The sequence below is a fragment of the Poecilia formosa genome, unplaced genomic scaffold (genome assembly GCF_000485575.1).
Source record: "Poecilia formosa unplaced genomic scaffold, Poecilia_formosa-5.1.2 Scaffold306, whole genome shotgun sequence".
In the NCBI taxonomy this organism is placed as follows: domain Eukaryota; kingdom Metazoa; phylum Chordata; class Actinopteri; order Cyprinodontiformes; family Poeciliidae; genus Poecilia; species Poecilia formosa.
Genome location: NW_006800245.1, coordinates 352,616 through 373,015, shown reverse-complemented (window position 1 = coordinate 373,015; position 20,400 = coordinate 352,616). Strand labels below are relative to the sequence as shown.

At 43.3% G+C, this 20,400-nt stretch overlaps 2 protein-coding genes across 4 annotated transcripts in view; one reads left to right on the top strand and one right to left on the bottom strand.

Moving 5' to 3' along the window:
- rbm12bb (RNA binding motif protein 12Bb) overlaps positions 1-16,109 on the bottom strand; it is a 24,906-nt gene extending 8,797 nt beyond the window's left edge. Inside the window, exons 1-2 of the mRNA XM_016660975.1 lie at positions 16,097-16,109; positions 4,467-4,474 (exon numbers count right to left, since the gene is read on the bottom strand). The gene's annotated coding sequence lies outside the window, so the exon portion shown is untranslated. The remainder of the gene's footprint in view (positions 1-4,466; positions 4,475-16,096) is intronic.
- Positions 1-20,400, top strand: part of setd2 (SET domain containing 2, histone lysine methyltransferase) — a 21,996-nt gene extending 1,596 nt beyond the window's left edge. The window contains exons 2-23 of one of the 3 annotated variants that reach the window (XM_007572675.2): positions 926-1,041; positions 2,374-2,462; positions 3,361-3,382; positions 3,475-7,382; positions 7,485-7,616; positions 8,193-8,321; positions 8,564-8,687; positions 8,780-8,857; positions 8,945-9,042; positions 9,165-9,297; positions 9,446-9,580; positions 9,672-9,800; positions 10,679-11,731; positions 11,814-11,862; positions 11,944-12,250; positions 12,698-13,430; positions 14,224-14,349; positions 15,484-15,620; positions 15,723-15,834; positions 16,995-17,069; positions 17,146-17,247; positions 18,645-20,400. In XM_007572675.2, coding sequence (XP_007572737.1) covers positions 3,532-7,382; positions 7,485-7,616; positions 8,193-8,321; positions 8,564-8,687; positions 8,780-8,857; positions 8,945-9,042; positions 9,165-9,297; positions 9,446-9,580; positions 9,672-9,800; positions 10,679-11,731; positions 11,814-11,862; positions 11,944-12,250; positions 12,698-13,430; positions 14,224-14,349; positions 15,484-15,620; positions 15,723-15,834; positions 16,995-17,069; positions 17,146-17,247; positions 18,645-18,806 — 7,665 coding nt within the window. In that variant the 5' untranslated portion in view covers positions 926-1,041; positions 2,374-2,462; positions 3,361-3,382; positions 3,475-3,531 and the 3' untranslated portion in view covers positions 18,807-20,400. The remainder of the gene's footprint in view (positions 1-925; positions 1,042-2,373; positions 2,463-3,360; positions 3,383-3,474; positions 7,383-7,484; positions 7,617-8,192; positions 8,322-8,563; positions 8,688-8,779; positions 8,858-8,944; positions 9,043-9,164; positions 9,298-9,445; positions 9,581-9,671; positions 9,801-10,678; positions 11,732-11,813; positions 11,863-11,943; positions 12,251-12,697; positions 13,431-14,223; positions 14,350-15,483; positions 15,621-15,722; positions 15,835-16,994; positions 17,070-17,145; positions 17,248-18,644) is intronic. The other 2 variants (XM_007572674.2, XM_007572678.2) reach the window with 2 other exon arrangements.

Genomic DNA, 20,400 nt, shown 5'->3' with positions numbered 1-20,400 from the left:
AAGTTATCTAACATTCATATTATAAAGAAGAGACTTTTATCTTCCAAAACTGCATAGTATGATTTGTTGCTCAAAGACATTACTACCTCTGAATAACATTAATTGATGGCCAACATATCATCAAAGAAGGATTTCATTTTAAAGGGATGTTCCATTGCAGGAACAGTCTGTTTCTTCCTGTTTTTTTTTTTTTGTTTTGTTTTTTTATGTCTAGCAGGATATATCTGCAGATCTGAAAAAGATTAAGTTCCGCCTCTAAGGGAACTTTTTTTCCCCTCTATAGCTGGTTGTCATTTTCGAAAACACCTGGATCCCACTGAACCGTTTTCAAAAATAATTATATCTGTACACAGAACTGGCCAAAGCTCTGTTGTTTACTCTCCTAGACCTGTAAGGGATAAAATATTAGACGTGCAAAAAACCTTCCACATGAGATTGGTAAATGACGCAACAAGAAAACAAGAATGGCGAACAACACAATGAGTGTGGAGTATTTTGTAGAATGTTTCCAGCTGCTGCAGTATTGGGTGATAGGTCAGGTCAGTTAGAGGTTGGCCTAATTCGTCAGCGTTTTTTTTTAATTTTTTTATTTGGTATGCATTTTTACTCTGGAGCTATTTGACTTTTGTAATGTCAACAGACCCATCAGATAGAAATCTTATGGTAATTAGTGAGAAGAGCAGCTTGAATTGCTGAGTATTTTTCTGAGATTTACAAACGTATGTCATTTTGTGTTTCTTATGGTTACCAAAAGTAGAGGGGACACATGAAGTAAGGACATTTCATTTATGCTTTGCACAAAAAGTTAATCTGATGTCATTTAAACAGAATTTTATTTTCTTTTTTTCTTTTTGCAGAAAATTACTTCTGGCTGTTTTGACCAGTGAAGCTTATTTCATTTCAAAATTCTGTTTCTTCTTGTCAGATGTGGCGTCATTTTGGAGGTTCTCTGATTTGGATTATTGTCAGCCAGCAGCCTCTTCAGGCCTACTAGCCATAGGCGTGTTTCTCCATGGACACTCTTCTGAAGTCAGAGCTCAGGTACTACACGGGAGCAACTGTTATTTCGGTGTATATTTGTGCTATAATTTACGCACGTTCCCTGTCGCACTCTGTTCTGGTAAAATGTTCACCTTAAAGTCTGTGAAGGTGCAAGATTTTGCTATAATTTCTAGGCTTTGTTTTTTTTCTAATACTGTGGGCAGTTTATTATGTGCAATATTTTGCATTGTAGGTGGTTCTCTGTATTTCGGTTTGGCTCTCAAATAAGCTGAGGCGATGTGAAGAAAGCACTGCAAGCCACTGATTGGTCAAAAACATTTCTCTCCCTGTAAACGGAACAACAAAGGAGTTTGCAAGTCGTAAATAAAGCCCTTGGGCTACTGTTGGCTCTTGAAGGAAGCACATGCTACGGGTCTTCTATCCTCAATCAGTGGCAGTTGAAAACCGTCAGCAAAACAGTTTTAGCTATTTGTTTACTTGAAGCAAAAACTAATTTATGTCGAAGACAATGTTGTAACTGCATAAGAGTTAATCTGCTGTTAGTTTGACTGAAGGCTTCTTGTTATAACTCTTTTTATTGTCCCTGCAGAAACATCTCATTTTAAAGGTCAGAGAGAGGGGGAAACAGAAAGGAAAAAGAAAACTCAAGGGAATAAACGACCCAAATATTATTCAGTTTTCATAAGCCCGGTCTAAGAAAAGCACGCACTTACTAGAACAAAAATCATATAGTCACACTGGCTGCTTAGGAATACAAGTTGCTGGTCTTGGAGGAACCGAGAACAAAAAGGAAGCTCAGAGGGGACAGGGCTTTCTCTGTTATGGGCCCCAAATTATGGAATGACTTACCTTTGCAGGTCAGAGAGGCCCCTTCTCTGTCCACTTTTAAAGCTCGTCTTAAAACCCATCTATTTTACTTAGCTTTCAACACCAGTGGGATTTAGTTTTAAATTGTATGTTTTTGTTTTTAGACTGTTTTTAAATTACTTTTATTATGTTGTGTTCTTAAATTGTACAGCACTTTGTATCAACTGTGGTTGTTTTAAAGTGCTTTATAAATAAAGTTGGTATGGTATGGTATGGTCTCAGCATTTCACAGTTAGCTGTGGTAATATGTTAAGATTGGTGTTTTTATTTACATAGAAACCTTAAAAATACATCGAGTCACATCCCCAAGCTTCAAACTGGGGCTTATTAGCATATAAATGAAAAGAAGTTCAGGATTTACATTCTTTCAGCCAATTTGGTGGGAAAGGATTTGGACAATTAATTTCAACAATTAACCTGGGAGCTCCTGGTTTTGTTCCGTTATTAGGTCTTTGTTCTTCGTGAATGAATTTTAAAGTGTATTATTATATACTGTCTGCTCAGATTAATCCAAATTCAGCAAAATTGAAGACAGTGCTTCACTGCAGATGAACAATGGCCTAACTGAAAAAGCAGTCTTGGAGTTTTCGAAGGTAAAGAGCTGAGATGTTCTGCGTTGGCTTTCTTATTAATCAGATCTGACCAAGTGGAAATTGACTTTCTGAAGGCAACGATCGCACACAGAAAGACGCACTAACACTTTATTAAAGGCTGTCGACGTCGGTGGAAGCTTGCAAAGCAAATTTCAGCGTTCCTTCGCAATCTGGAATTTATGTGCCATGCAGCCCTGGGAAAGCAGAGAACAGTATTTGCTCTTCCAGACTTTATTTCAAAGCCGTCCATCCATCCAATTTTCATGTCTAAAACCTGATAATTTTACAACTTTAATTCTGTAAAAATTGACTTAAATGAACTTAGAAAAATGTGTCTGGAAACGTGGACTTTTGTGATTAAAAATGTATCGGAACCCTGAAGTTGCTGTTAATCTTTCACTATGAAAGTGCTTCAGTTTCTCTTCTGGTCTGAAGTCCTTACTCCAGCGTTGAAAGAGGAATTAAATGTGTTGACTTGAAGTTAACTAAAGCATGAAGCCCAAACTATGTGGCTGCACTGGGCTGAAAAGCTGCTCTATATGTGCTGGTTGGCTGTCACTTCTCCTTTTCTTTGTGAATGGAAATGTAGTAGAGATCGGGTTCAAAAATTGATTTTTCTGTATATTTTTGAAACCTGATCTCCAAAACTAATTATTAAGGTAATATACTCATAGTTAAGGAAGAGGTATAATGTTTGAAATTTAAAATGTTTTTAGCAAAAAAAAGCAGTTTATGCTAAGATTTGTTCAGATGCACATCGCCGTTAGTTGGGTTATCTTGTAAAATGGTACAATCACTGTGGACCGGATAACATTTTTATTCATAAGGTTTAACAAGGAATCTGTAAAACCACTTTTGCCTTTTTCTCTTGTTTCTTTATGTTCTCAATGAAACACAGACAGGAAGGGAGTGCTGCTTCTGTAAGTTAATCTGGTAATACTCTACAGTTTTGAGAATTTCAGCGACTTGATTATTGATTTTTATTTTTTGTTGTGCATTCTTTTCCCTGTAGGTGAAGGTGGAGGGTCTATCCACGTCAGCTCTGATTAAAAGCTTGTCTCCCCGAGTCATGCTGTCCAATCATCTTTTACCAAAAGGGACCAAGATGAGGGTCAACCTGGAAGATCAGGGTCGTCAGAAAGTGTCCTTCAGCTTCTCGCAGACTAAAAAACCGCTGCAGAGTTCGTTCTTCATATCTGCCAATCCTGATACGACTGTCACTGAACCTCACAATGCCTCATCTCAGTCTATCTTGGACAAAGTGGGAAAGAATGCGGAAAGCAAAACGGAGCAAAAGCAGACAGCCTTAGCGCCGTCATCTACACCGGAGAAACGTCCTCAAACGTCGGCCTCGCCCTCAACTCGACTCCAAAAAAACTTAGGAAAGATGCATTTTAAGAAGCAAATTATTAGCGTTTCTGTTACTGAAGAGAGTCCGAAGGCTGTTACGTCTGAGGAGGTGCACGTCTCTGAATCAGAGGTCAACTCTCAGAGTGACACTGAAGCTCCAGCTCCCCCGCCTGAGAATGTCATTAACGACGTCTCCCCTAAAAATGTAACCACTGAATCCTCTGAGACGAAAGAAGATTCTAACCTCAAGAAATCAGCTTCCTTGTCCGGGAAAGATGGTGATAGTTCCAGTTGTACTGATCGGGATTCTCATGTGTATAAAAGGAAAACCAGGTCACAGTCAGACAGTGCTCCTCCTTGCTCTGAATCTGACGGAGACTTGACGCACGCGTCTTCCAGCCGCAAATCAGAAGATTCAAAAAGCAAAACAAGCTCTGACAGCCGGGTCAAAGAGGCAAAAAGGTCTTCCTCTAATTCACATGCGGGGGAAAAGGAGAAAAATTCCTCCAAGCGCACAGAGACTCAAGAACGGTCTTCTAGTTACTCGAAGTCTGATCGTGATTCTAGGATGCCTTCCTCTCGCTCGTCTCGCTTGGACAAGGACCGCAGGAGATCCAGGACTAGATCACGTTCTAGATCAAGAGGCTCTCGGACAAGTTCGTCTCACTCCAGGTCCGAGAGGTCCAGGTGTGACAGAGGTTCTCGCTCGGAGAGATCGTACTATCACGAATCTGATCGGCGGTCCCACAGGAGTTCTCCACGCAGGGAGAAAAGACGCTCCCGCTCTCGGACTGAAAGAACTCGGTACAGTTCTGACTCTGAGGACGACCACAGGAAAACGAGGACGAGGACGTCCGGGTCCAGCAGGTCATCTAACTATTCGAGCTCGCATAAAGCATCACAGTCATCTTCCTACTCAAGGTCTGAGAAATCTTCAAAATCTTTAGAGTCTCCTCACTCCTCAGAGACTGACAAAAGGACACAGTCATCAAAGTCTGAAAGGACTTCAAAGCGTTCCTCAGACTCTGATTCTCAACATAGGTGCTCTCCTGATTTGGACCCCAGTTCCCGCAAATCCAGCAGTCATCACAGGTCTGACACCAGTACCAAATCATCTTCTTCCAGTACACATAGCAAGCCCCAATCGCATGACAAGAACAGAAAAAACAGCTCCGGTGATTCCGAGGGAGAACACAAAACCAAACCTCAGTCTTCTGAAGTAAATACAAGTTTGTTGGAGAACAGTAAAGACTCTCAAGAGAAAACCAGTAGACCAGATTCAAAGCATGTAACTCCCTCTAGGTCCTCCATAAAATCCCCTAGACATCACAGACAGTCAGATGACATGTTTCATAGTCCTGCCAAAGCGCCATCATGTGAAACCACAGCAGAATGTAGTCCTCAGATGGAAAGAGAAAAGTCAGATTCAGAACCAGGTGAGGATGCACAGGGCGGTCAGGGTGATGCGGAGATGGTTTTATCTACTGAAAAGACTTTGCAAGAATGTTTAGGAAAGACGGAGCAAGTAAAACCAGTACTTGAACTAGAACCTGAAAATGCCTCAGCTACAACCTCGATCGAGAACCTAAAGCTTGTCGACGTCACTCTGGAAAACGTGTGCAATGTGAAGGCCGGCGAGTCGGAGTTGAGCTTAACTCCAGCTGTTTTAAATTCATGTGAGAGCGAAGATAGTGTTATCGTTGAAAAAGACGGCAAAGTGCCAAAACCCTCTCTCGATGCTACAGAAACAAACATCACAGATGAGATCCAGCAAAACACTAATATGGAGATTGTTGAACCAAATGACGTTTTGGCAGCCGAAAATCAATATGACCCACAAAAATCTGATTTGTCCTGTCTACAAGCTGAAAGTCAGCTTTCAGAAGGACAACAAAGTAAAGATGCCGCCAAAAAGAGTACCTGCACTACTAGAAAGTCTCGCTGGGATATTGTCGGGCAAGACTCGTGTGAAAATGATCATTCAAACAGGGCTGTTTGTGCAGAAAGCAATCTCAGCCCTGAAAAAGTGGTATCCGTCAAAAGAATTGAATTCTCTAATGACGGTACTCAACATGACCTGGACAGTAAAGGTAGCATTCAGTCCAGAGATGCTAAACATTCCAACATGGAACAGGACGTCTCTTTAGTGACCTTTAAACATGAAGACCAAAGTGAGCCTTCGCAAGCAAGCACCAGCATTGACCGCTGTGATTTCAGTCATACTACTCATAAACCGTACACTGATGAGCCTTCACACACGAACAATCAGTTATCCCAGATTCACTTAGCCACGTTAGGAGACATCCAGAGTATTGATGCCTGTGAGAGTAAATTAAAGGAGAGCACACACAGGAATAAATCCAGTAAAAGAACAGCCATCAACCAGGATATGCTAGCAACGCCCAGTGACGCCAGTGACAGCGACAACTCCGCGTACGACTCGGATTGCGACAATGCCATAAAGCAGTTTCACTCTGTGGTTGTAGTCCCCAAGCATTCCTCCCTGACAAAACGTTTGGAGGATGGACAAGCCTCTTCATGCACCCCTTTACGTATTTCAGGACAGCCCAGCACCCAAACGGGGGACACAAACCAAGTTAACGCACAGCAAACGCAAACCACGACGACTAGCTTTGTTGAGTCGCCTCATATCGGCGTGCTCTGTCAGTCCCAAAGCAACATGATTGATAGCACCAGTCACTCAGAAGGTTCCAACGCCATCGGCGGTCAGCTTTTCGGAGCCAATCATCCCGGTGCCCAACGAAGTGCGATGGATTCAACCCCTTTGCTTGATCATTCCAGACAATGTGAGCAAAGTTTGAAGCAACTTGAGATAAGCAGTCAAGGCGAGCAGGTGCACTTGCAGTACCAACCCAACACCCTCTCTGACGATATCAACAGCAAGATGAGTTTCAGCTTGGGTTGGGATTTATCTCAACCAGAGCAGCCTACCAGCACATGCCAGCAGCCTGACAGCAGCCACGGACCACAGTTAAACACTAAAGCAACCGCAACAGATTCCAAGGAGCCAGAGCAAAGTATTCACTCCGGTACGCACCAGTCGTCAAACATGCAAACCATCAAAAGACCTTACCTCCATACGCACGAACATTATCAGGAACCTTCGAGTGAAATCCACCCGGACTCGCTCACGAATGACCACGATGACTACAGAGCGGAAAAGTCATCGAGTCATAATAAAGCACTAAACACTCCAGGGTCAGCGAGCTCAGTGCAAGGTCCTGAAATTAGCAGCAACAGCCGGGGCCCTGCTTTACCTGAGCCACCCAGAGAGGACAATCATAGACCCCACAGAAGCAGAGGACCGCCCAAGAAAAGGCGTCCGGAGATTGAGTCGGACTCGGACAACGAGGCAGAAGCTGGACCATCTGGAAAAAGGGAGCGTCAAGAAGATGTTGCACTTTCTAAGGAAGTAAAAGCCGAGGTGGACCGACCATCACTCACTCTGCGCAACTTTCAAGATAGCGGCAGATGGAAAGACTTGGCCAAGATTAAAAAGATGCCCCCTTACTTTGACTTAATTGAGGAGAACAAGTACCTAACTGAGAGGTAAACAGTTGACCAGCTTTTATATTGTCAGAGTAACAATTTTTTTTTTTTTTTTGATTCTTTAGAGTTTGACTGATGAACTTTTTTTAACATCTCTTGTAGAAAGAAAAGCAAATCTCATCGAGATATCAAGAGGATGCAATGCGAGTGTCCAGTGTTGTCGCGAGAGGACCGCGCAAAAGGAGTGATGGCGTGTGGAGAAGACTGTTTAAACCGGCTCCTTATGATTGAATGGTTGGTCACAAAGAAACTGTTTTGCAGCTTAAAAGAACTTTGCTTTAGAAGTGAACATTTTGTAAACCTCGAAAGAAGCGAGTTGCTGAGGAAATATGCAATACTGTTTAAGCACAGGAGGTCTCGTATTTAACATCCTTAAACCATTAAAAATCCCTGTTTTGCGTCCAGTGAGTCAAAATGAGTTCCATATATATTGTTTTATATATCTTGCGGAAAAGATTTTAAGGATTTCCGGAAATCTTTCAGTTTTGGTGCATTGAATTTTGTTGCCTCAATATGTTTAGATAATTTGTTTTTATTGTAATTGTTAAGCTGCATAGTGCCGTGGATGCTACTACTGCTAAGCTAGTGGAAATCACACTAAATCAGATTATTCTTTTATTAAATATGTTTTTATCTTCCTTGATAAGAAAAAGTGAATCTGGTGTCTGAAGGCCTTTGCACCGAATTGTAGTCAAATTTGCATTTGTACGTCGTCTTGAATTCAAAGCGGCTGCCTAACGCACAAGCAACAAGCCAAAGTATATAACGTGCATATTTTCACATCGCTTTCATTGTTGTCTTTCTTCACAGCTCGTCACGGTGCTTGAATGGAGCATATTGCTCTAACCGTCGCTTCCAGATGAAGCAGCACGCGGACTTCGAGGTCATCCTCACCGAAGACAAAGGCTGGGGACTGCGTGCCGCTAGAGACTTGGCTCCGTAAGAGTTTTAGCTGTTGTCTTTGTTGGATATTATTATTCTCTGCAAGATTTTTTATTTATTTTTATTATTTATTTTTTTTTTAGCTCTGTCTCATTTTACATAGTATCAAAAAATATATAATTTTGTTGTTGAGTCATAATTTAATGAGACGCTTTGCTGCTGGTTGTTAAGGTCGTAGTTTGAGATCAGAACTATAACTGGTTCTGGGTTGTTTTTTTTGTTTTTTTTTGTAATCTCAGAAACACATTTGTCCTGGAGTACTGTGGCGAGGTGTTGGACCACAAAGGGTTCAAATCGAGGGTGAAAGAATATGCTCGCAACAAGAACATCCACTACTACTTCATGGCACTAAAGAATAACGAGGTGAGCGAGGCTGTGATAGACTGTAAATGACCACCTGAATGAACGAATGAATGAAACGGTAACCTTCCTGTTGCCGCGTTGCGTCTCTGTAGATCATCGATGCGACATTGAAGGGTAACTGCTCGCGATTCATGAACCACAGCTGTGAGCCGAACTGTGAGACCCAAAAGGTACTGAAGCAAAAACCACCTTTTAAGCAATTTATATCTAAAAGTTCTGTCGTCTGAAATGTATTCATTTCCAAAACGCTTCTCTAGTGGACGGTCAACGGCCAGCTCAGAGTCGGGTTCTTCACAACCACGGCCGTCACTGCGGGAACTGAACTGACGTTCGATTACCAGTTTCAGAGATACGGGTGAGATTTTCCTCCAGTTGTCTTTCATCCCTGAATTGCGTTTGTGGCAGATTTTAAGTCGTCATCATAGAGAGAGAATATTTAAGAGGACTTCACCTTTGCTTTTTCGTCTTGCTGTGCAGGAAAGAAGCGCAGAAATGCTTCTGTGGGGCCCCCAGCTGCAGAGGCTTCCTCGGTGGCGAGAACAGAGTCAGCGTTCGAGCGGCTGGAGGGAAGATGAAGAAAGACCGCAGCCGAAAGAACGCTCTCACCACGGTCAGTCTTAGCAGCGCCACCATGGCGGCATTTCTCCAGTTATACTTTATTAGTACCTTTTGGAGATACACGTGTTCACTCCAAGAAAGAAATATTTTAAGCAACAGTTCAGCGGAACCACATGCTTTCTTTTTTTATTTTTCCACAGGTGGATGAGGAGCTGGAGGCGTTGCTGGAGAATGGTGAAGGCCTGTATGACGAGAAGCAGGTGGTGTCTCTGTGCAGACTGATGGTCCGAGTGGAAACCATGGAGCAGAAGCTCCTCTGCCTTAAGCTCATACAAGTACGAACCCTCAATGCGGCTTCGTCTGCGCCGTTTGTGCCCGTCCCTGAAATCCTCCCGGTGTGTTTCATGTGTTTTTGTTGCTGCACAGGACACCCAGAACCCGTCGTGCCTGAAGCAGTTCTTGGATCATCACGGCTTGTCCTTGCTGTGGATCTTTATGGTGGAGCTCTCTGAAGCTAAAGGCAACAGCGCTAATAACAACAAACTGCAGCTGGAGGTGAGATTTATTATACGTTTTTGTTAAGGCGTTTGTAACCTACAGAAGTGTTTGTACACCAAAACTTTTACTCATTTTCTCATATTATAACCATAAACTTTAATGTGTTTTATTGTGGAATAGTGAATATTTTTGAAGTGAAAGTAAAAAGGAATAAATGGTCCTTAAAATGTTTTACCAAAAAAAAAAAAAAAACCCTGGAAGGGTGGCGTACGTTTTTATTCAACCAACTTCTGCTAGTCTCCAAGTTAGTAAACAGAGACCACGTTGGTGTAAAGGACCCACTGTGACTAGCAGTTGCATAATATTTCTAATGAATGATGACGGCAGCAATGTGCCAGTTGCATTCTGGGATTTGTAGTATTTGCATTTTTTGCGTGCCTTCAGGCCAGCTCTAGTAAACATTTGGAATATTTTGCATATATTCAATTACACACCAGCCCCAATTTGGCCTAAGTTTGACCCACATGGTTAGATCAAAGCATAATAATGTAGATTTACGTCCAATTGAAAATCAGAAACTGAACACAAAAATTCACAGATGCTGCCCGTCCAGCCTGACGGAACTTGAGCTACTTTTTATCGAAGATTGGGCAAAAATTTAAATCCCTGGGTGTACAAAGCTTCTTGCTGGAACTGCAACAAGATTTTCTTCATAGTGTGGACTCAGACAGATTGAGACCACCCATCACATCTTTTTTGTACCGGACTAAGCACTATGTTTGATTTTCTGCGACAAAAAGAAAAAAAAAAAAAATCTCACTAAGACACATGAAAGCTTTATGTTGTCACAAAATGGCATAAATTCTTTTGCAATTCATGCTATTCATGAAGCCTTTGCTGTATCTAATCTGCATACCTATAATCTCTTCTTGCAGATCATGAAGACCCTGGCTGTGCTCCCCATCTCGACCAAGAACATGCTTGAAGAGAGCAAAGTCCTGACCCTCATCCAGCGGTGGGCTCAGATCAAAACCCTCCCTCAGCAGGCTGAGATGGATGGCTACTCCAGCGAGAACACGTCCCGGGCCCAAACCCCTCTCAACACTCCTGACGGCTCCTCCACCAAAATGGCTCCGGACCTGGACGGCGACGCGTCCAAACCTGCCGTTTACAGGCGCCTCAAGATCATCAGCGAGAACAGCCTGGACAGCGCTCTGTCTGACGCCAGCAAGGGATCCGACGGGAAGGAGGACGAAGAGGAGGAGGAGGAAGCTGAAAACCTCAACGCCGACCCTCCCGATGGAGCGAGCTTGAAGGAAGAGCACCTGAGCGAAGCTGTGGAGCCGACAAAAGAATCCGTGGAGGGGTTTGGGAAAGAGCTGCCAAGACAGGACGAGTCGGAAACGAGCTCAAGCAGTCAGCAGCAGCAGCAGCAGCAGCAGCCCCAGGATGTGGACATGAAAGATGAAGCCGAGTCGGATTCGAAGATTAAGGAGACAAACGAGGGTCCGACAAATGAAGCTGAGACTCCAAACGTGCCATGCGAGGAGGCGCAGGCGAGTGCAGAAAACCCAGAAGGCGAAAAAGTGCCAGAAAAGGTGGAGTCAGAAGGAGACCTGTCCTCTGTTAAAGTGGAGGAGCCAGAGAGCCAGTCCAACCAAACGGTTCCTGCAGATGTTCCAACCGAACAGCCGCCAGAGACGAAGGAGACGCGAAAGGAGCCGGAGGACGAGGAGGAGGCGAGCACCGAGCCCCAGCTCGGCGAACCTGCCGCAGAAGCTCCACCGAACTCCGAGACCCCAGAGGCTCCTGTCCCCGCCGAGGGGACGGCAGCACAAGTGGAACCGTCGGTGATAGGAACGCCGTCTCAGGACGAAGAGGAAGGCGTGTCGGACGTGGAGAGCGAGAGGAGTCAGGAGCCCCACCTCAGTGTTTTGGACATCAGTGGCATGGCAGCCAGACTTCTGGAGAGCTGGAAGGACCTGAAGGTCAGTGAAATCAAGCCTGTCAACTTGGTGTAAATGTTTTAAATGTTGCGTCCCGAGAGCTCAAATGAACTTGTCTGTTCAGGAGGTCTACAGGATACCGAAGAAGACCCAAGTGGAAAAGGAAGCAAGAGGTAGGAGACGTTGCAATACGTTTCTGGTTTGTTGGCACTGAATTTTTGAGTTTGATTTAATATATAAAAATTTCCTTGCAGATCGCAGCCGTGATCGTGACTTGGCTTTGACGCCACGCGCCGCCTCTGGCAGTCGAGAACGGGAGAGGGAGCGAGAGAAGGAAAGGGAGCGCGACAGAGAGAGAGACTACGACAGAGACCGAGACCGAGACAGGGATCGAGACCGGGACCGAGAGCGGAGCCGAGACCGAGATCGAGATCGAGATCGGGATCGGGACAGGGACCGAACCGCAGACAAAACCCCTCGCAACTCTGAGCGACGGAGAAGACGCTCGCCGTCTCCGCCCCCCTTGCCGTATGAGAGGAGCAGCCGGCGCAATGAAGAGCGGTAAAGCATTGTGCACATTTTTCTTTTTTTAATTATTTTGAATTTGGAAGTGAAGTCTACCTTCCTATTTATTATAAAATAACGTGCATTTCACAATATAGCACAACAACTGCACTATAACCAGAGAAAATAGCTGTCAAATTAAGTTTCATTTTGTCCTCAACGGGCTGGTGACTTAGCAGTGTTCTGCTAAAAAGATTAAAGATCTTCCTCAATTAATACTTGGTACTACTCTGAAGTATGAGAGACAGAATGTGGGGTTTTCATTAGATGTGAGGCAGAGTCATCAAGACTTCAAGAAATAATTGCTTGAACTATATCACTTTGTGTGTAATAAGTTTCTTTACTGTAGACGTTCCACTTTACATAAAATAACTGTTTTATTGAGACGCACCTTTACAGCATCTTCTAGAGAAAAACACGGTCTGTTTTCCTCAAATTTTTAAGGTTTGACACGCCAAGCAGCAAGACACAGAGAGGAGCTGGAGGAAAGGAGCGCAACAAACTGTCCACAGAGGAGCGCAGGAAGCTGTTTGAACAGGAAGTTGCTCAGCAGGAAGCTCAGAAGCAACAGCAACTTCAACAACAACAGCAGCAGCAACAGCAGCAGCAGCAGCTCCAGACTCTGACTTATGACCCTCTAGTTTATGCCTCCAGCCCCGGCTTCATCACCTACCCCCCCGGGTATCCCATTCAGACCTTCGTGGATCCCACCAACCCCAATGCTGGCAAAGTCCTCCTGCCCACCCCTGCCGTTGACCCGGGCCTCAGCTACGAACAGACCCCTGCCTCAGACCTCAGCCTCCCCTCTCCGTCCTCCACATCCCAGGCCGCTCCGGTCTCCAACGTCTCCCAGCACATCACCACCACCAGCCTCACCGCAGCGAACCCACAGCAGTACACGCAGCCAGCCGTGGCAGCCCAGGAGGGAGGGGGAGTGGCCGTGCTTTCGGTCCCGGCGCCCCAGGCCCCTCAGGCGCAGGGTCAGCAGAGCTACGCCACTCTGTGGGACCCCGCCACCCAGCAGGCGGTGACGGTGCAGACGCAGCCGGCACAGCAGTACGCTGCGGCTCCGGGGCCGCCGCAGACGCAGACGGCCATCTATTACCAGGGCCAGCCGTGCCAGACCATCTACAGCATCCCCACCGCCTACCCTCAGGCCAACGCTCCGGTCATACAGGTACGGCTCCCAACGCCGAGCCTGTTCTGATCAGGACTTCACTGAGATTTTCTGATTTGCCTTAATGAAGTCATATTTTCTTATTCCAACATGTGTAAATCTGCAACAGATGTGTTACAAGGTGTTTTTTTTTTTTTTTCTAGATATTTTCTAAATATTCTAAGCTTGTTAGCTTAGTTTTGTAATCGTTTTGTTTGTTGAGATGCTAATATATTTATTTAACTAACAATTATCTTAGTTTACCATTCTGGGGTTTAATTGGATAAAAAAAATTGGCACATTTTGCACATTTTTATTGAACGACTTCAGCCTATTTATACGATATCAGAAAAACTAAAAATAAGTAAACGATTCAATTCCTTTTTCAATTAATAAACATTTTATTGTCTAAAATGCAACAGGACAACATTCATTTACTGAACGCTTGATCATTAGGAAATGACGCATTCTGCTGATAGAACAAACTTCTAACATCAACATGTTAACAGCTTTGTAACCCCTTTGTGCTTGACTTGGCATCGAGACGATCAGCCTAATCCGTTGAATAATTTTTTTAGATTAACCAACTAATTGGAAAGCAAAAGTTACTTGGGAGATTTTATTTTGCACAATTGGAACCAGGTGAAGCTTCTCAACGATCAATTCCTCACAGTTAATTTGAATAATCGTTTCAAGCCCTGAATATGTCGCACGTCACAGCTCCGTTTCAGTTTTGGTCGAATGCACCAGCTCAGTCCGCCTCGTTTAATACGTCGCGAGTGTCAGCCGAGTCAGTCCTGCTGTGTGTTTCCAGGCGTACACTGAGCCCACAGCCGGCTACCTGCACGGCCAGCCGGTGTATCCGGGTCATCAGCAGGGCGTGGTGGTGCAGCAGGGAGGCACAGTCACCACCATCGTCACATCCCAAACTGTGCAGCAGGTAACCACGACAACTCTGCTTAGTTTTGAATTTGTAGACGCTACCGCCAGGCTTAGCAAGTTTTATTACAAAACTAAACATTCACATTCTTTTTCTTAAGAAATTTACATTTTTCATACTTTCAGTGTGTTATGCCGTGATAATAAGACCATTTGAAGATAATTGTAGCTTTTAAGAGCAAGTGTTTATATTTTAGGCCAACTTACTTCATGACCCATTTAATCTAAAAATTATTACCAAATGTGTCCTTTTGTTTGTTTCATTCCCATAGAATGAATGTAATAAATAAATTAATGTTTCATTCTCAAGTGTAAAAGTAAAACAAATTACTTATTTCTTTGAATTAAATTGATTTCGGTAGTAAATATCTAAAAGTCCAATATCTAGTATAACCACATGGGGGCAGTATATACCCAAGCATTCCTTTTCAAATAGATCATGCGAATACTCAGCTTTTTATTTCGTTTGAATTATTCTAATATCTGCTGTATATTTTTCATGTTTCCTTTGGCTACGGTGTATTATTAAACTGTGCTTGACATTAATTACAAACAAATAATAAAAAAAAAATAAAAACACTTTGGAATATTATTGTTAGAAATACAGCTGTGAGACCAGATCTGTGGCCGAGATCTGACCCCCGGTCATTTAGTTGTTTAAATAAAACGTTATTCCGATTCGGCTGTTGTCATGGCCTTTCAGTAAACAGAAGAAGGAGAAAGACAAAGAGCTGTGTGAGGAGAAGAGAATGAAAACAGTTGTCTGCTTTGTAAAAACGAGGAGAGACCACCAGACCACCTCTAGGCAGCCATTTGCTTGTCAATGCCTGCAGGTTGAAAGACCCTCAACAATGTAAATAAGGTTTTAAATCTTGTCCATATGAGAAACATTCTCACGTTCTGAACCTTACATAGAAATCCCACTAAACCGATGGGTTGATCTTTACATATATATGTGTGTATATATATATATATATATATATATTAGAAAGAACAAAGCTGTTCTTTTTAGTTCATTATTAGATGCAGGCAAAAATTGTCCCACTTCCTGTATCTTTAAATTGAAACCGCATCCATTTGTTGAGCCTTTAACGAGATTTTCCTCCTCACGTGTATTTTTTTTTCTGTTCACCAGGAGATGATTGTACCCAACAATGTGATAGACCTGCCTCCCCCTTCTCCCCCGAAACCCAAAACGATCGTCCTACCTCCCAACTGGAAAGCAGCCCGGGACCCTGAAGGCAAGATCTACTACTACCACGTTGTCACAAGGTAGGTGTAGCAGTGTGTGTGTGTGTGTGTGTGTGTGTGTGTGTGTGTGTGTGTGTGTGTGTCCCATCACATGTCTTGATCTCGATGTCACTTTGCCTCCAGGCAAACGCAGTGGGACCCCCCCACCTGGGAAGGCAGCAGCGACAACACAAGCGTGGACCATGAATCTGAGATGGACCTGGGAACACCGACCTACGACGAGAACCCCTCTAAGGTATTTCGTTGAGCGTCGGAGTAAAACGGAAAACCCGCCGTGTTTCCCGTGACGCCGCCGCTTCGCTTTTCCTTTTGGGTCCCAGGAACTTTCTGCGCAAGTGCCGCAGAGCGTGATTATAGTGTTTGTGATTAAAGATGCAGCACCAATGATTACTTTCAGCTGTTTCTCTCCAGGAAGAGGCGGGGTGGGGGCGGGAATCCTTCTGCACCACATCATTCCCAGTTGACTGTTATAAACTTGCTGATGAGATTCCCCTCACATCAGAACCAACACCAAAATTCCAAGTGTTCCCACTCACTCCACCCCCCACTTAGCCCGAAGGTCGACCGGGGAAGAGAGGGGGTGGGGGCGGCCGAGCTTATCTCCTCTTCTGCTACACCGTTTGTTTTCCCTCTTTGTTTCCATCCCGTCTCCGGCAGTAGTGGAAACCATCTGGAAAGTCTCGCTGTCATTTATTTGCGGCCTCTTCCTTTATGGTTTGGAGGAAGCACGCTGCCGCTGTGTCCTTTTTGTCTCATCTGAAATGGCACAGTAAGAAATTGAGGGAAAACAGCGGAGCATAACGAAAACGTAAACGGCGTCTCATGATACAGTCGTTGCAGATTCAGGACTCGAAGGCTGCCAGGGCTCCCACGCAGTCTCGAAATTAATTTAAATATGTTTTTGGATCTGAACCCATGTGGGGAAAATGTGATGTCTTCATTTTTGGATTTATTCTCTCTGTCTCTTTCCTTAATCGTCCGTCCATCTTTCTATTTATTCTTTTGTCTCGCTGTTTATCTCCTTTGATTTTTTATTTTATTTTGCTGATTCTGTAAATAAAGCATGGCTCCTGTAAGAGCTAAGCTTCATCAGTGACTCTTGTTTATAAGATATAAACAGGATCTACTGTGGATTGAACCCGTTTCAGTCTCCTCCTGGTAGATTGCGTTTTGTTCAGACTGATTTCAATAAGTTATTGTTTTTAAAGGCTGGAGCCACAGGATGGTTCAGTGTGAAAGGATATAGCTGATGGAAGAACCTTGAATTATAAACGGCGCTAAACAGCTGTTTGGTTTGGCTCATCAAACACAGAAAATATCTTCTAGCAATGAAATGTGACAAAAAAAACTCCAGTTTTGTTACTTCACCAACCTCCCTGATTGTGATTGTCGCAGTTCTCCACAAAGACGGCCGAAGCAGACACGTCCAGTGAATTGGCTAAAAAAAGCAAAGAGACGTTTCGCAAAGAGGTGAGTCCAGTTCTCGTCATTACCTCTACAGAGGTTCCGTCGGATGTTCTTATGTTCCTTTTGTGTTGTTGACCAGATGTCCCAGTTCATTGTGCAATGCCTGAATCCGTACCGGAAGCCGGACTGCAAATCTGGACGCATCAGCAACACGGAGGATTTCAAACACCTGGCTAGAAAGGTGAGCAGGAGCAAAGCAGGGTTTTGGCAGGGTTCTAGCGCAGTCTGGAAAAGTTTGAAATGTTTCCTAGGTCTGGATTGGGACGGAAAAAATACAGTAATAAAACCCAGATCTGCTGTTTAAAACTTGCATCCATCCATTAGGGGGTTTTATGGGTTTTATACTAGGGCTGGATGATAAAGTTTTGGTTTTTGAAGAGTTAATTTTTGGGAAATCTGGATTTTTCTTTTCCCCCCCCCCACCAACGCATTCGTTGGATTTTCATCATTCAGGGTGATGTCAGCACGGCCAGGGCCGCCATCTTGTTTGACAAGCGTATATCAGGCCATCAGATAAAGTATTGGGTCTGGCCAAGACGTTTTTTTTTTTAATATGAGAATTAAGTCATAATATTAGGAGAATGAAGTAATTATGTTATGAGAAATCCAATGCAAGATGTTCAAATGAGGAATATTGAGCAACTAAGTTTTATATATAATTACATACATCAGCATCAAATTATTATCAGTAGCAGGATTTTGAAACGGTCCTCCAAACAGCTGTTTGTATTTCACACGACCTGAGCCGGTCATATCAGATCCACTGAGCCGGTCATATCAGATCCACTAATCTTTTTTTTCCTCATTGAAACCATTTATTTCTCGTCTAATTTTAAGACATTTTTTCCTGGTAAAATTGTGTCTTTTTGTGCTAATGTGACTGTATATTATAGAATTAAACAAAAATTCTCACAGCCAACTCAAAGAAGGGATGGATGACTGAAATAAGCCACTTTTTGATTATTTTTCTTAGAAAAGAAATTAGCAAAAAAAAAAAAAAGATAAAAATTTGGCAAAAAAAATCTGTTATTTTCCATATCACCCAACAATAATTTATACTTACTTAAGCTGCCTCAGAACGCTTAAGAATGGTTTAATCCTGAAAAGAAATCTGTTTCTGTGCTGTTAGTGTTTCAGTATCTTCCTTTCATTAGCCTCTGTTTAGTCACAACTTGACTAAAGTTAAGCCTCTAGTAACATTTCCCAAGTCTTCCCTGATTTAACAGCTGACCTCCCTCGATGTCACGTCCTTGAGAGAAGCCGTTCCACACGCAAAACATGTTTCCGTCCCGTATCTTTGAACTCTCTTTAAGGGCTCTTATCACTCATTTCCTCAAATAGTTGCGTGGCTCCTTGCGGTCGCGTGGATCGGCCACTGCAGTGCATGGATAAGTTTGGCTTATCCAAAAGGAATTTGGTCTTCCCAAATTATAAAGAGCAAACCATCTACAAGGAGATTAACGATCGAACCGCTTCACCACGCCGCGTTGTAATTACGTGTCGTAATTGCGTGATTTACTGCATTCCCGGTTTCGGACGGCATCCGCTAACGGTTCTGTCTCTGCTTTGCGTCGCCAGCTAACTCACGGCGTCATGAACAAGGAGCTGAAAGCCTGCAAGAACCCCGAGGACCTCGAGTGCAATGAGAATGTGAAGCACAAGACTAAGGAGTACATCAAAAAGTACATGCAGCGGTTCGGCTCCGTGTACAGGCCCAAAGAGGACACGGACGTGTACTGACCGGACCGAGCCGCGGATCTTCCCGTTTGCCTCTGCGCTCGCTCACACTGGAGAAGCACAGTTTTGCCTTCCCTTTCACTCCTTCGTGTATGTCCTGGACAGTGAAGTAGTTTATTTTCTTTTTTTTATGTATTTATGTCAAAGAATTTGCACTGCTGCCCAAGAATCTCTCCTGGCTTCGTGAAACGCACAGAAGGCTCCACGATTCAAGACTTTTCAGGTGGCTCGCTTGAGCGCGATGACACAGAGGGGTGCTACAGAGACTAATGTGTTCACTGCCTGCCTCACTTTTAGCTTTTTGTTGTTGGTTTTTTTGTTTGTTTGTTTGTTTGTTTCTTTGTTTGTTTCCCCCCTCCACTATTGGATATTCCTGAGATGATCCCTCTCTTTTTAAAATCTTTCAGGCCCTCGATCTGAAGTATTTGGTGAGATAAAAAAAAGAGTCAGCAGAGCTTTCCGCTGACTCTTTCTTGCCAGCCCCACTTCCACTGACTAAATATATCTGGTGCTGCTTTTATCTGGGCTGCCGAGGTCCAAACTCTCTCACTGTCCGAACCCCACTCACTTCACCAGAAAAGCCTGCAGCCTCCTTTTTTTGTGTGCGTGTTCAGAATGCCACCGACAGGCCGAGGTCCGAGTGGCAACCTAACGGAAATTCCTAGCAATGTGCCCTCACTGGGAAATGAACTTTTACTTGCAGTCCACTGAGGGATCAGCCAAGGATGAGCAGGTTGGGGAAGGGGTTGGAGCTCGGGCGTTACTTGATCTTTTATCAATTTACAACCTGAAACAGGGTTGAAAAGTCATTGATTGGTGTGCTGTTTAAACTGAGGAACAGTTTTTATTTCATCCAGCCCCTTCCCCAACCATCTTCTTACAGGAATACTAAAAAAATAAAATAAAAAAAATGAAGTTTGTAGCATTGCAGTTTTAACATTTGCTGAAAAATGTTGTGTGCTTTGGGTATTTTTTAATAGATAGTTCTCATACTGAAGACCTTTGGTTTGGTCGACTTTGCTCCATGAATTCATTAATTTCCCATATTTTTATTTTTATTTTTTTTTTTTACTGTTGACAGTAAAGGTTTGTTCTCTTAGCATTAGATCACGACTTCCTCACAGCCCATTAAATTGCATTAAACAAAGTTCCGACACATGTACATTGCTTTATATGTGAATATATTGAATAATAGTTTTTGGGAATGTTTAAATGAGCAAACACTTTGTAAAAGGACTATCATTTCTTGAATAAAGTGTAAATAATGTGTAAAAAAAAAAAAATTACCAAAGCTGTAAGCAGGAGTGAAGGGCCCACGGTCACAGTGAGCCCACCCATCCTCACCAGCTCAGTCCTCCTGATGCAGTTCCCACTTCAGCCTGTCTAACTCAGTTTTTCTTTATTTTATTTTCACTGGCCAGGGAGGTAAACATGTTTGTTTCTGTTTATTGTTGGTGGCGTTTGTTTTGGTTTTTTTTATTGTTATTTTTCTATGTACAAAAGTAAGTTCCACCCTACTCTACTGTAAGTATTGTGTAAGCACATTGTCATACCGAGTGTACAAACATTTTAAAAGATAATAAACCTCTTTTTTTTG